Here is a 14,801-nt window from a genome sequence, read left to right on the forward strand (position 1 = left end):
TCCTCTACTTGACATTTCCAATAAATCTCTTTTCCTTCTGGATTTGCTTCGTGGTAAAGAGATAAAAAAACCAACCATAACTTGGATCATGTTATTATTAAATTCTAGGTCCAATTATGGTTTCCAATAAGGAATAAACAACATAAATTTTGAGGCGTGATAAATTGATCAGAAGTGACTGAAGAGCAGAATTATTAATTAAACCCAAACTAATTCAAAACACATAATTTTAATTTTCAAGCCTTCAAATGCCTTTACATGAAAAAGAAATATGGAAATTCATGTTTTCAGCCCATGCTCTTCAGCGAAGCTTATTTCCATGCTTATTTCTTCCTGTAAGAAAAAACCAGTAAAACACTATTGGTTCTGATTTTTCGTTTTTCTTCTCATAAAGATGAAAATTGCTTCCCTTCAGCAGCAACCTAACCCAACAAAAGTCCTACTGGTAAGACTGGATTTGAATAAGAACAGTGCTGGAACTTGGCTGTGGAGGAGCCTGGGCAGTGCCAGAACATGAGAATGGAAATGGAAGGGGCAAAAGTTTGCATTTACCTGGGAAGTAAGAAAAAAATAGCTCAGAGAGGGGTGCAGTGGGATTACTAACAAAGGAGGATTTCCCATTGTGCTCCAGCTCTTTGTGCTGAGCTGAACTGCTCAGTCGGGGCTGCACTTCTATTCAGCTGGACTGAAAGCCTGAATGTCTGAGAGACTCCCTGTAAAAAAGAAACATGACATTGTCAGTGTACAATACAATGTCCTTGCTGCTGACACTGTCAGTCAGTATTTCCTTCACGGAGGGCAGCTATTGTGTCTATACAAATCAAGCATGATCTGATCATCAGCTGCGACAGGACCTTATCAAACACCAACAGAAGCCAGTGCAGACACTTTTCGGCCAAAGAACAGGAAGGTCCAGAGAATCAGGACATCATCTCATCAGCCTGCACTTTATGCTCTATTCAATGTGACTTTTGTGTCACATGAAGGTTGTTATGAAAACGTGTGATAGATATGTATATTCATCTAACCATTGAAAAATGTATTTCTACAAATAATAGAATATTAACTCAATACTGTTCTCACATTTCAGAGAGAATCTTGATTTGAGGACTTAAAAATCCATAGCCTCCTTCCCAACAGATTTGTGAATATATTTCAGTGGTTAAAGAAACGGTTGGGAATCAGGACACTTAGGTCTCATCACATTTTTTTTTAGAGCTTTCTAGATCTCTAGTCATGTCATCAACATAATATTCTGGATCTGCTTTTTCTGGTTTTAAAATAACTTATTTGTTTTCCTATCTCATCATCTTGCAATACCCAGAATGGCCCATAAGCATTTACAGGGTCATTCATTCTGTTGCTATAACTACTGTAGCCTACAGTGCAAAACAGGGATGCTCATTAGCACCAGCAGAAGTGCTGACATAATACAGACTGACTTGGAGGTAATTTGGCTGCTTTGTGGCCTAGATTTAATATTAGCTTTCTATTAATGAAGGGGAAAAAATGTGTGTGTGTGGAGGGGAAAAGATTGTTTGTGATTATTCCCTCCCTCTCCACACTCCTCCAGATTTCCAAGTGAATTCTGTGGAGATGCACAGAACACTGCTGCAGTCAGGACTGACATGATTGCTGCAGTGTACTACAGGATCTAAGTTCAAGCATCTAAGGCATAAAACCCCTTTAGAGTCATTGAAGAGTGAGTTGGACAGGCTCTTCAGACCATGGCTGGTGGGTGCTGAAAGAGGGGACACAGCTCATCCCCATCTAGAAGTTGCCTGGCACAGTTGGCCACTCATAATTCACTTCTGAATTATATTCCACACTCCAAATCTTTCTTAAATCAGCTTAGATGGACTGTGGAGGCTACAATTGAAAATGTTTACTGGGAGCTGAAATCAGCAGGTAATAAAATTATGGCAGATGAGCACAGACAGTATTTTATTCATATAACAGGTAAAAAAAGCTCACGTGACTACCACCATTGCAGGAAAGTGAAATAAAATCATGCCATCTATATTTATTTACTTATCCATAAAAGGCAGAATAAATTATTAAACACAGCTGCGGTTAGAGCCAGTTTAAAATATGCATGATATGATGCATAAGTCTTCTCAGAAATTGAAAATGAGGTTTAAGCTCTAACCCTGCTTTTTAAAGTCCCGTGGGTTACAAAAGGCAGTTGTGCACTGCTTCCCATCCACTCTGATTTTAAAATTTCTATCACACAGGCAGCACATGAGAGTTTTTCAGTTCTTCACTCTTAAAAAATAAAAAATCGCGATAGATAACATCTTTTTCTTTTAGTGTTTCACAAATTTGGATTCCTAGCAGAGTCGAGGGGGTTTTTATTTCTTTTGAATATTAGTGTCTCCCATTCCCATCCTCAGCTTCACAAGAAAAAGGCCACATTGGGACTCTCACCAGAACTATGTAAGTAAAACACAACAAAATTATGAGAGATAATGAGGTCATGTCTTCTCGAAGTTCAGTGTCCTACCTGAGAAATCAAAATGAGACACTGCTATTAAAAACACGAGAATTATTTTATTCTTAATCAATTAACTACTGCATTAATTTTAACCATTTTAACCTGTGCCTCATTCACCTAACACTGGAGATGTTTCTTTAATAGATGTATTGTTCCTATGACACCTCCAAAGGAACTTTAAGGCAAGAAACTTAACTGACATCAGACTTGTATGTGAAGAAGTAATTTGTGGTGATCAACCCCAAAGATTAATACATTTTCGGCTTATGCAAAATGAAATGAAAAGTTTTGGGTTATTTAGTAACAAAATAAAATTTAAAAATCCACTTTTTTTTTTTTTTTTTCCCCTGAAGATTTTCTATCCTGGGTGGGAAGTTGCAACTAAAAATAAATCCACAGACAGAAAAGTTAAAGAGGAATCATTTAGTGGACAAACTGGAAATTAGAAGTGGGTGGTTGTAATTTCTGAAGAAAGGTGCAAAATTTAAAATATCTGCTTGCAAATATTGCAAATTATTGATCAGCTGCAGCTTGGAGGAAACACTGAGAAACTCTGAGTTTGATGTCAGTGTGCTGTGGATGGAACTGTGTCCAGCACATGGCACTGAGGCTGCGCAGGGACACTTAAGGGTGGGTGGGCTGCCTCAGGGAGCTGAAGATAAGGTTGTATGTTACGACATCAGTGTCATTAAGGTTAATTTTAGGAGCCTAGGGCATGTACAGGTGCTTGGGACCACAGGCTGGTGTCAGCCCACACTGAGCAGGAGCTGAGCTGCGCAGAGCAGCCGCTGCTCTGGGCTGTGGTTTGCAGCATGAGCCCTGTGGAGCTGCAGTGTCACTTCCCCAAGTGACGAGGGCACAGCCAGAGCTGCCCTTAGACCCTGCTGTGGGCACAGTGCAGAGCCACTTCCTGCCATCACCTCCTCTGGACACAGGGCTGGGGCTGGCCGGGGCAGCCCAGGTTGTTGCAGCATGTGAGAGCCCGAGCCAGCACAGGCCAGGGGCAAGGGAGCAAAGGGAACCTTGCCAGAAGCTTCTCTAGAGGAAGATGGAGAACCCACTTCTTTTATTCTCCCAAGCCAACATTTCTGCTTCGAAGGATAAACCCTATTACAAAGCCATGAAATCAGCGGTGAAGGAAGAGCCACACAAGGCAAGCAAGCCTGGGTAAGTGTTCAGGTCATGCTGACCCTTGGAGTGTTCTGCTTACATGGAAGATTCTTCCAGCATAGCTTGTGGGGGTGAATTTAGGGCACAGCTAATTTCATTTTTGACATATTTATGAGAACTCATGAACTGCAATCCTAGAAATTTTATGTGTAAAATACTAACTCTTTAAGAAGAGTTATTTCAAAGAACTCTTACTTTTTTGAGGACAAGAAACATATCAAATTAATGATCTAAAAAGTACTAAGAAAGAGAGGTTGCAAAAAGTTCCGAGAAATGCTTCTGTAAAGCCTGAATATGATCTGGGAAAGCTTTTTTCAAAAATTTCAAATGACAGGAAGCAATACTTCCTTTTTTTTCTTTGTGAAACATTAAAAGCAGAAGACGCTGAGCCAACTGTTTATCTCTAATGGGAAGTTTGGCCCCTTCATCTTTAAAATAAATTAAAAAGGATGCTGAAAATGAAAGTATTTCCATTTTTCTTTGTCAGTGCTTCATATGTAAATTTGTGCTAAGCTATGAAGAGAAAAACATTAATGTGAATAATATATGTAGGAGAAGTAAAACCAACATTACTGCAAGTGAAAACAGGGAGATCTATAATGCAGAAGCAGAGAATGCTTCAGAGGGAAAGATCAACTTTCTACAATGTTTCTTGAAAAGCTCCTCCAATTCTCTCCTAGAGTTAAGCAGAAGAGAAACAGGCTGAGCCTGCTCCTGCAGAAACCTGAATTCCATGAAAGTGATCACCTTGGTAAACCTGGAAACCTGACAAAAGCAGCAAGGTAAACACAGTAAAAGACTGAGATGGTTGGGGATTCCTTCCAACTAGCACCTGTGTGACTCAGGATGTTTCCTGTACCCATGTGTGTGTGTTCGGGCTGGGCAGAGTAACTTTGAAAAGTTATCAATGTAACCCAAGCATACACACACTACAGAATTACCTGGTATGCATCAAGATAATCAGCAGTTATTTTCACACCACTGGTATGAAACACTTGCAGAGACGTTTAAACCTTGTGCCAGCAGCCTTGGTAGGAATCCACTGATTTTATACAGCAATAATCAACTCAGAAATGCAGCTTGCAGGAAAATCATACAGCTCCTTACAAGGCAGGTTTTCCAAATACTTCTGTGATGTACAAATGCTATAGGGGTGTTAAATATTGAATGCAGAGTTCCGCAGTAACTGCAGTAATTGGTTGAACGCTCTTGTCTCCAACATTCATGCACTCTGGAGGTATTGTCCCTAGTATTTGCCATAAAGATTCAGGGTACAATCTTGGGTTTACTGACTTCTGTAAGAGTTTAATTCCTCACTTCAATGGACTACCAAGATCTCACTGATATATTAAGAATTGCATTTGTAGGTCTTGCCGGAGAAGAAGGAATATGTAGAATTCTGCAATGCCATGGCCTAAAAAAATACACTGGCCCTTTCATTCCACCACAAATCACTCCAGAGAACTTGAGTGCTTACCACACCCTTTTGTCTTGGTCTGGCAGTTCACGCTTTCAGGACCAAGCTGCCTGCTTTGACCAGAGCTGCTTCTACATGCCCTTCTACTCAATGAGCACATGGCAGAGGTCACCTAAGGGCTCAAATTCTGCTTCTAGAACCCATGGAAAAGTGGCTGGGGAGGCAATATCTAAACACTCCCACTGATGCATCTGGATAACCAGGCCGTGTTTATTGCTCAGGTTTTGAGATATCCTGGCTGCAGACGTGTGAAACCATTCTGATTGCATTTGTAAAGAGAAAGCAGAGCTGCCTGCATGCAGACAGTGCTGGGTAGCTCATGTACCCCAGGTATTTAATACAAAGTACAGCCATTCACTGCATTCTTACAATCTGTGAGACGGCACTTTCAGAGAAGTAACACTTCTCTGAACAATTTCCCCCTTTTAACAGACCATCATTTCTTCACTCAGCCAGCTGTCTTTTACCATGTTACTCTCAGCTGGTACCTGACTAACAGGTATTTGACTGTTCTTGTATGGAAGAGAAACTCATAGGGTTTTGCTGGTCTTTATATTTGGATTAAAGTGACAATTATATTTGTCAAAAATGGAAAACAAACAAACAAACAAAATTTACTCTTATTCAAATAATAAAGTGAGATAATAGTTTGAAAATTAGTAAGTGATTGACTTAGCTTTTATGATTTCCATTTTTCACACAGAGTTACTAAAATAAGTAAAAAGAGATTTTAATGAAACACTGGAGATGGAAATTTGGATGGTAGTAGAAAAGTTAATCTGTTAGTTTAAAAGTTCATTTTTAGTTTAAATGTTTATATGGTCATTTAAATTAACTTCTTCTCATATTTAGAAAGTGGCAAAGCTGAACAAATCTTGGTTTCTGTCCATTATTGCACAAGCTCACTGCTGCACTCAGATGTTGGGGGTCTGTGAGGCTCCTGGGTTGTTGCAGATTCTGAGGGAAAAACAGGAACTCACAGTGGGAGTTTCCAAACCCAGCAAAGATCCTCTCCAGCATTCCATGCCTTTGTGGACAGAGTATGTGGTCTGAAGTCACAAGGCTTTATCATTCACTGTGACCAAAATAATTTCTGTAGGTACAGAACCTGCTGTTGACAGAGTTCACTGTATTTTTGTAATTCTCATAACTCTAATTCTTATAATGAACTCTGTAAGGGAGTGAGGCCTTGTTTTCCCTGACTCCAGAATCCCCCTGCTTTCCTGAATTTCATTTCTCCAGCATTTTTACCTCTCCTCACAAACCCTCCCTCTGCCTAGTTAAAATTCTCATTCCTTAAAGCAATGACTTCAGCTAATAAACATGCCTATTAAAAAAAATAAATTTTAGAAAAAAAAATTCCTCCTTTTCAGTTTTGTGCAAACCTAGGGTCATTACTGGCTTAAATTCCTTCCCAAAGAGATTGGAATTTCCTTTCATCTAAACTTCACATGCCTACAGGTTTTGCCAAGGGAGCCCAAACTGTGTAAAGGAGGCAACAGAAGGCAAGCCTTGATGAGAAAGTGGGATCATATTCCAGAGATGTTTGTCCATAAGATGTTGATCTGACCAACTAATCCTGGACCAGTCACTTACTGATATTTTCAGTGTCCTGTGGTTTGCACTGGAATGAAAATGGTTCTAAACATTCATATCCACAAAGCAACTGATAAAAATTGCTTTTTCCCCCTTTCTTTGCTGTTTCCTAGGGCAGATTTTTTTAAATCAAAGTGAAACACATGCAATTTGATGTACTTGATGAAGAATATGAGGAGTTTTATAAATGAAGCACATTGTCACAGAATAATACGGTGTTTGAAATGTTTGTGGTAAATGAATCAGACTACATTTGCTATTGCCCTGTAAGAATGACGCCGAAATCATATTGCTACCATTTTGTCTTCAGGCTGTAGAATTCTGCATGTTTCGTTAAAAGCACACTGTGGTAATGGCCTCAGTGTGAGCATATTCAAAAACACATCTCTGCATGAGTATCTTAAGTTTAAATAGCTGACAAGACCTTCTTCCCTTATCAGTTTTATCATGGTCTTATCATACTTCCTGGCCTTAAAGATCAGTAGGACAACACAAACACCACAGTGAAAAACCTCTGCTCTGATGTTTTTTATAAAAAAAGAGAAAAGAAGTATAACTCTGCAGGAAAAAAATGTCAGGAAAGAGTTAAAACAAATGTTCCTGAATTGCTGAAGAGAATTATCTCCCTTAGTGAGGTGATCTAATCAAAGCCTTTGTGAAACAATCCTGAGCTCCAGTGGTAACAGATGATGTGTGTTACATAGCTTCCTAAATGCACAGTATGAACAATTCTTCAAAACTCTTTTCTGTTTCTTAAGCAGTGTGTCTCCTGAAGAAGCAGTGAAATGGGGAGAGTCTTTTGGCAAACTGCTTTCTGAGAAAGGTCAGTAGTTTTGTCTCTCTCCATGCAGACTGTTAGGATGGAAAATTGATGGTAAAGGGTGGGAAATCATAAAATCCAGTTATGCCCTTAAATAGATGTGGCAGTTACCTAAACTAGGTACAATGGATCATTTATAACAGCATGTATTTTCTGTTCTCGTTGTCTTCTTAGGCTATAGCTTGCTGTCAACTTGGGAAAATAATTTAAAATAATTTTTGGGTTTGGTGTTTTATTGAACAAAGTAATATAATAGACAACAGAGTCCCTTCAGTAAACAGGAGCATTTAATCTGAATATTGCTCAAATATTCCTGACTGCATATGTTCCATGTACTTAAGAAAAGACTTTGTCACTCCTGACAGGGTTTGTTTCTAAGCCAGTGATGGGATCAAAGCTGGCCATCATTTGGGAGGCCCTGCTGCTCTCATAATTATCAAATGCACATATGCTCCTGCCTTCATTTTTGGAGGGGCACACGTATGTTTCAGCTACAGTGCTGGACACTGTGTGCTTTTCAAATCTGTTCCTTGAACAGTTCACATCCACACAATTGCAATACTTCCACAGATGAAGTATACTTGGGAAAGAAAATATCCTCAGCATAACAACAGCAGGACAAAGCAAATGATAGAGATGCTGAAAGACATCCATTTTAAACTTCAGCTGAAGAATAGTTAACTTATGAGCAAAGATTCAAATAGTCTTTTGATGAACCTAAATTGATATTCAGCTAGAATGAAATCCACCACTTCCACATACTCCCACATTTTGTTTAACGTTTTTTCTAAATTTATGAGACCATGGTAGCATTTTTTTACTGATGCTGAGAATTCTGTAATGAGAGTTGCAGGATCATAATGGAGAAACTGCACCTCTTTCAAAACATTTATGTATTAAAGATAATTATCTGTAATGTGGTATTATTCCAAGGGAGCAAAACATATTTTACTATCTTGCACAGACTCTTTGAAAGAGTAACTGTCTGATAAGGTTATATATTTTTAATGCAATTTAATTTTCCCTTTTGTAGCTGGGCTGGATGCCTTCACAAAGTTTCTGAAAACTGAGTTCAGTGAGGAGAACATTGAGTTCTGGATGGCCTGTGAGGATTACAAGAAAAGCGAAAGTGCAGATGAACTTCTGCCAAAAGCCAAGACCATTTTTAAAACATTCATACAGAAAGATGCTCCAAAAGAGGTAAAGACCTTCCTTTATTTGATTGACACAACTGCATCTGGTTTGATTGACACAACTGCATCTGGTGAAATCTGCTTTTAAGAAGTGCATACCCAGAAGCAGCTTCAAGAGCTAATCCTGCAGTCCCTTGACATAAGAAGACTTTCACAAAAGTCAAAACCCTGGAAGGAGCATGGATTGTCTTGCTTGACTCCATATCCCTTTTCCACCCCTCCATCTCCAACTGTATATCCTTAGTATGTTACTGTCAGCACAAAACGATGTTGAGATGACAATCCTCACCAATGCTAAGGCCTTTTTTAGTATCCTAAGAATGAAAAAAGTTTTTGTATTTCCAACTTCTTCATTTTACTGAAGTGTGTTAGAAAAGGTTCCTAAATGAGCAAAAGAAATTTTTTTTTGCCTGCCCTAAGAAGATGAATAGGTCAGGAGATTATCAATTTTTCAGTGAGATCACAAGCAGCCCCTTGAATAGGTCTTTTGGACTTACAGTTTCCTGTAATTCTATTTCATTTGAGCAGATCAAATATGTCACTTACCAAACCCTGTATTTTCTTTATTGTCCAAAATAGCAGGAGTTAAACACTAACTTCTGCTTCCTTGTAATGAGGGTGAAAAAGGTGTAATTCCCATTTTAGTGAAAGGACTGGAAAGTGGTGCAGTTTCTACCTGCAATTCCCATAGATTACATTAGGATTCCAATCTGCTTTTCCTAGGAAATGCCCACTTTTAAGGACTTATGTCCCTTTTCATTCCTTTCCCTGCTGCGTGCCTTTGGGGGGAAGCAGCCTGGGACAGGTAACAGGTGTTGACACTGTCAGTGCTCGAGACTGATGGAAGAAAAGCAGTGAGCAGGAGGAAAGCTGAGGAGAGGACAGTGTGAGTGCTGTGGCTCACCTTGGACACTTGGCTTTGGTGTGACTTCCTCCCTTGTGTTCAGCTGAGACCACACAGCTCTGGAGCTTGCACCTCTTCTCTGACACCTTGTCCAGCAGAACTCTTCTACACACAAATTTCTGAGCCTACAGTTCAATGGAATCATAAAAATTTTGGATAAGTGGAGCCTTCTCTGATCACTTATTGCCCTTCAGCTCTTAGATCTAGACTATTTGTTCCAACTAGCTGTATGGAAATGACAGGTGCCTCTCAGGGAGGAAAAGCTAAACCTTATAGAAGTCACTTTTTGACTGGATCAACAATTACTTATAATACATATTCTATCTAATTTTTCAAAATAATGTGTTTGAATCAGTGCCTGTCACTTACTTAAATTTCTTATGCTATTAAATATTTCTCAGGGTGACTGCAGCAGCACATGGAATAGTCATTTCAATATGCTTTTCCAATCTAAAGCCTCCAGAAACCCATTTAATTTTTTAAAAAAATTATTAGAATTTTCTCACCTTTCTGCTACCCAAACTACACAGAAATCAGAAATTTTAACTATTCACTAATATCATCTCATTAGAACAAGTTCTATTTTAATCCTAACTGAGAGCAGGGGACATCTATAAGCTTGGTATTGCAAAGCTGGGAAGCTGCAACTGTAGAGTGATCACTGTTAGAAAGTAACTTCTAGTCAAATATCAGAGTTTATCTTCTGTTTCACCAGTTTGCCAAGGATACATTTGTGAAGACTTTCTGAGTGCCATCACTGAAGGTGAACACACCAGTTCTGTGGCATTAATAGTCTGTTGTATGGGGGATTTGAGGTCCTTCTGATGCCTTGAGAGGCTGCCTGGAACAGAGGCCAGACAGAGTTAAAGGAATAAAGTAGGGATTTATTGAAAGGCCTTCAAAGGATACACCTTGGGCAGTACAAGAGCCCAGCCATGGCTACACCCAAGATGGACCAGGGCTCACGACTTTTCCCACTTCTGTAAGTTTTGGTCCATTTCCATCTTGGGGTTAATTGTCCAATGACAGCTTCAGGTTCTGCAGTCCCATCCTCCCAGACTGCTCTCCTCAGTTCACTGCTGGTTGTACTTTTTGGGCCTGAAGCTGCCACGGTGTCCTTGGTTCTGGGGCTGGAAAAGGATTGTTTTGTCTGACTGAGCTGTGAGGAGAACTTGCTAACACTTCATATGAAGTTCAGAGTTACACACCAGCGCAGTGCAGAATCTGGAAAACACGAAAGCTAAAACTCAGGGCATCTTATCAGAAAAGCTTTTCACTAGCGCGCAGCATCAGCGCTGTGGAAAAGAACACGGGATATGCGTGAACATATATTAAACCAATAACAAACAACCTTTTCCTCCTCCTCTAGGTGAACCTGGACTTTCACACCAAGGAAGTCACAAGCCAGAGCATCGGGCGGCCGCTGCGCAGCACCTTCGACGCGGCGCAGAGCACGGTGTACCGGCTGATGGAGCAGGACAGCTACCCGCGCTTCCTGGCCTCGGCTCTGTACCGCAGCCTGCTGCAGGGCCGCGCCCCCGCCCGCGCCGCGCTCCGCCGCCGCTCCCGCTCCTTCACCCTCAGCGACCTGCAGGGCTCCCGGCCGGCCTTCCCCGCCCGCTGACCGCCTGTGCCGGACACCGCAAACCCTCAGCGCGTGTGAATAGGCGCTACAGCAAAACAGAATGCACCGGCGCCAGGGCGGAGCTCTGGGGCACAATCTCACTCTCGGAGAAAAGCAGGTGATGCGTTGACAAGTCGTAGCATGCAGAGTTTTCATACAGGTGTTTTTATTTTTATTTTTTTTTTAACTCAGGCAAAAGCTTTGATCAGATTCGGGGGAAAAAAAAATTGAATTTCCTGCTTAAAAATGTCTTATAAAGTGCCATTTGGTATTATCCAAGGTGTATCCTGAGCCTGTACCATTTAGGCCAGAGTTTCATCACAGTTAGAATCTCTGTATCCGGTCTTTGCACATATTTATGTTTTTGCAATATTTCCTACCCCAAGCCAGAGAATTTGTGGTATTTTCTCATACTATAAACCCCACAGGAACATTATCAGGGACAATGCAAAGTTACATGAGTTTTAACTAAAAACACTGCATAATTAAATCTATAATTAAAATGTAGCCACTGCCTATTTTAACAGGAACATAAAAATACCAATTTAATTTTTTTAGGGTATATTTTTCTTATTCCACATGTCTGTTCTCTGTTTTTAAGTTATGCTGTATATATTAGCTTTGGCATCAAATATGCATATTCTATTTTTTGCAACTAAAGGAGCAGCAACAAAGGGCCAAGAATGCTATTTTAACACAATGTGTATCCTTAAATACCAGGTCATGTCAAGGTGTGTGTATATATATATATACATATATATATACACACACACACACACATATATATAATATTTCTACTTTTATTTATAAATAGTCAGGGTATACCAACTTTGCTACTAAACTTAGTTCTGATTTTTTTCTGCCTTTTATTTTGAAAATGTATCTGAAATTTTACAGCTCTTGGACTCATGCAGAGAAACTTTTCGTTCCACTGGTCATTAATATCCTCTCTATAGGTTATAGAAGAGGAAGGAGAAATCTTTTTTATTTCCTTACTATCAAAGACAGAAATGTTTTTTATAGTCAGCACACACAGTCATTATGTTCTTTTCTTTTATAGTTGATGGAGATATACCTTGAAGCTTAGGGCAGTTCTTAGAAACTTAAACTTTGGTTTAGTTTGGGAAGGGGCTGCAGAATTTATCTGTAACTATGACCTGTATATTAAGTTGCTTCTTGTGGAATTTAAGCTTTCTCCCTTTCCCTCCCCTTTCTGTAAGTGGGGAAGGAGTAGGTGCAGTTCCTGAGAATGGGACTTCGTGTTCATGGTTAATTTGGGGTGTATATGAACTGCTGGATCTGCAGGTTTCTCTGTCTGCTTTATTAACTTCCAATAAATATGATCTGCTTAAAGAGTTGTCAGGATTTGATTTATCATCAGTAAATTGAAGAGGAAGATATGGAGACTTCACCTAGGGTTCAATTCTAGCCATAATCACTGCCATGTTAATCAAACTGCTACAGTGCACAGAGATCCAAACTCACCTGGAAATGCTGCTGAGCCACAGTGACCCAGGAGCCATCTCCAAGCTCTTCCCTTGACCTGAGGAACAGAGAGGAAACACATTTATAATGATGATCCTTGCTAGTTTATTCATCACCCTCCCCTGATCTCAAAACACCAGGCATGGGCTCTTTCATACAGTGAAAGCAGTCAGGACCTGGGCACTGGGGTTTTTTCACTGAAAGAATGGCCAGGCATTGGAATGAGCTGCCCAGGGAGGTGGTCAGCTGCCCAGGGCCACAGTCTCTGGAAGAGTTCAAGAGGCCTCTGGCTGTGGTGCTTGGGGCTATGGCTTAGGGGTGATTGAGGCTGGGGGAGGTTCATGGTTGGACTAGATCTTGAAGGTCTCTTCCATCCTCGAAGATTCTGTGATGAGGCACTCTCTAGTATCACCAACAATGTCTGAATGCCAGTTCTCAGATATTTAAAATATGCATGTTCCTGTGTTGTGTACTGGGATCTTTGTTGGAGGAAGGGAACAGATTTGAGAACAGACCCACCTGAGTGTTGGCACCGGGTTTGTTGCCACACAGACGTAAGACCTACACGCTTGCAGCTAAATTCTGCCCTGGTGTTATTATTTCCCTTCATATCTGTGGAGAATCCATATCTTGGATGGGTTCCCATGAAGGAAAGAAATGAAAAAAATACATATATTTAATACTGTTCCAAAATCCAACCAAATTACAAATATAGTACCCCAAGTAAGACTTTTTCTTGTTAGCAAAAGCCCAGCTGTTAGTCAGAAGGGTCTGCAATGATAAACAGAGGTCATCAGGTGTCCTTTATTTAATTTCACAGACAGATGGAAAATTTTGCTTATCTCCAGGGAGGCCTTCCTCAAACCCATCAGTCTGCAGTACTGACAGTGCTGGTCCCTCTTATGAGTTTTATAATGAAAACAAACAAATAAGATATTCCTGGCAGCTATTTATGCATGTGTGTTTTCCAAAGATAATCATGAACCCTAGCTGAATTTACTGCAGACTAATGCCATGGGAACTACTGTAAAAAGAAAGTGAAGATAAACTCAGAGAAAGGAAGGCAAAGGACACAAAGATAAACCAAAATGACATCATCATCTGGCAAAGGTTTTTTTTTTTTTCTAGAAGAGGCTCCTTTTAGTAAGTGAAAATGAGCACTCTACTATTTAGTGCTGTGCTGTAGTGCTGAAGATGAATTAGGCATGCATTTAGTATAAGTTTGTGATGTTGTTCCAGGACTGATCAGACTCAGGACTGGCCCGGCACAGATGCATGTACAGCACAAATCTTAGGGCAGTACCAGAGAACACAGCCAGGCTTCTCCAGTTTTGGCAGAATCCATGCCACAGTTATGTAAATCTTCTCGTTGTGCTGCCCTAATGCAAATAAGACACATAGGAAGCCTGTTGGGCAAGTACTTTTATTGGATTGTTTTATGTAGCAGCTTTTTATATTTATATGTTCCCTTCAGGGTTCAGTAAGAACTCCCAAAATATTTCTCCTGTCAACACGATGATTTACTCCCCCAAAACATTGCACTTTATTTCTTACACAGGTGAAGTCTCAAGACACAAAGCATGAGGGAAACAATCTGCTTGTGTGGCACTAATGTTTTGTCTCCTGTTTCAACGCTTCAGTGTAATCAGATGCTTTAAACTGACTGAATTATGATTTGCAGTCCTTGTTTAACCTGGGGGAGGTGGAAATGCATAGGACCAAATATCTTTGGGTTGTGGATTCGTTACTGAACAAAAGACAACTTGACTGATATTTCAACTGACAAGAAGCAAGAATGAAATCTAAGATAAAGAATCTCAAAGAAGAAGACAAATTTCCATCTTCCAGTGAAGCAGGCAATCAATAACATGGCTCTTATATGCTTTTACATGCCACAACTTTTAAGTGACTCACAGACAGAACAACATTTTCCTCTCCTTTTGTCCCCAGCTGCTCACCCTGCCTTAATTAGCTACTGCTTTGAATGCAGTTCCCTCTCCTTTCCACACATGCCAAAGACCTCAAATGAGAAAAAAAA

At 40.1% G+C, this 14,801-nt stretch overlaps 1 protein-coding gene and 1 long non-coding RNA gene across 3 annotated transcripts; one reads left to right on the top strand and one right to left on the bottom strand.

Moving 5' to 3' along the window:
• Positions 1 to 210: 210 nt before the first annotated feature.
• Positions 211 to 13,002, bottom strand: LOC136364805 (uncharacterized). Its single transcript, XR_010744209.1, has 2 exons — positions 12,764 to 13,002; positions 211 to 713 (listed from the first exon to the last, which is right to left on the bottom strand). It is a non-coding gene; the product is annotated as an uncharacterized lncRNA (long non-coding RNA).
• Positions 3,251 to 12,631, top strand: RGS18 (regulator of G protein signaling 18). Of its 2 annotated transcripts, none has more exons than XM_066324881.1 (5): positions 3,251 to 3,661; positions 4,345 to 4,446; positions 7,496 to 7,560; positions 8,591 to 8,757; positions 11,024 to 12,631. In XM_066324881.1, the coding sequence occupies exons 1-5, from the start codon at positions 3,543 to 3,545 to the stop codon at positions 11,276 to 11,278; spliced, it is 708 nt and encodes a 235-aa protein (XP_066180978.1). In that variant the 5' UTR covers positions 3,251 to 3,542; the 3' UTR covers positions 11,279 to 12,631. The 2 variants fall into 2 exon arrangements, with proteins under 2 accessions (XP_066180978.1, XP_066180979.1); XM_066324882.1 differs by having other exon boundaries at positions 7,499 to 7,560.
• Positions 13,003 to 14,801: the final 1,799 nt, after the last annotated feature.

This window comes from Sylvia atricapilla, chromosome 9, assembly GCF_009819655.1.
Source record: "Sylvia atricapilla isolate bSylAtr1 chromosome 9, bSylAtr1.pri, whole genome shotgun sequence".
NCBI lineage: Eukaryota > Metazoa > Chordata > Aves > Passeriformes > Sylviidae > Sylvia > Sylvia atricapilla.

Coding starts and splice junctions, on each gene's coding strand:
- RGS18 (XM_066324881.1), top strand. CDS start 3,543: ATGGAGAACCCACTTCTTTTATTCTCCCAAGCCAACATTTCTGCTTCG. Junction 4,447..7,495: donor AACCTGACAAAAGCAGCAAG/GTAAACACAGTA, acceptor CTGTTTCTTAAG/CAGTGTGTCTCCTGAAGAAG. Junction 7,561..8,590: donor CAAACTGCTTTCTGAGAAAG/GTCAGTAGTTTT, acceptor TCCCTTTTGTAG/CTGGGCTGGATGCCTTCACA.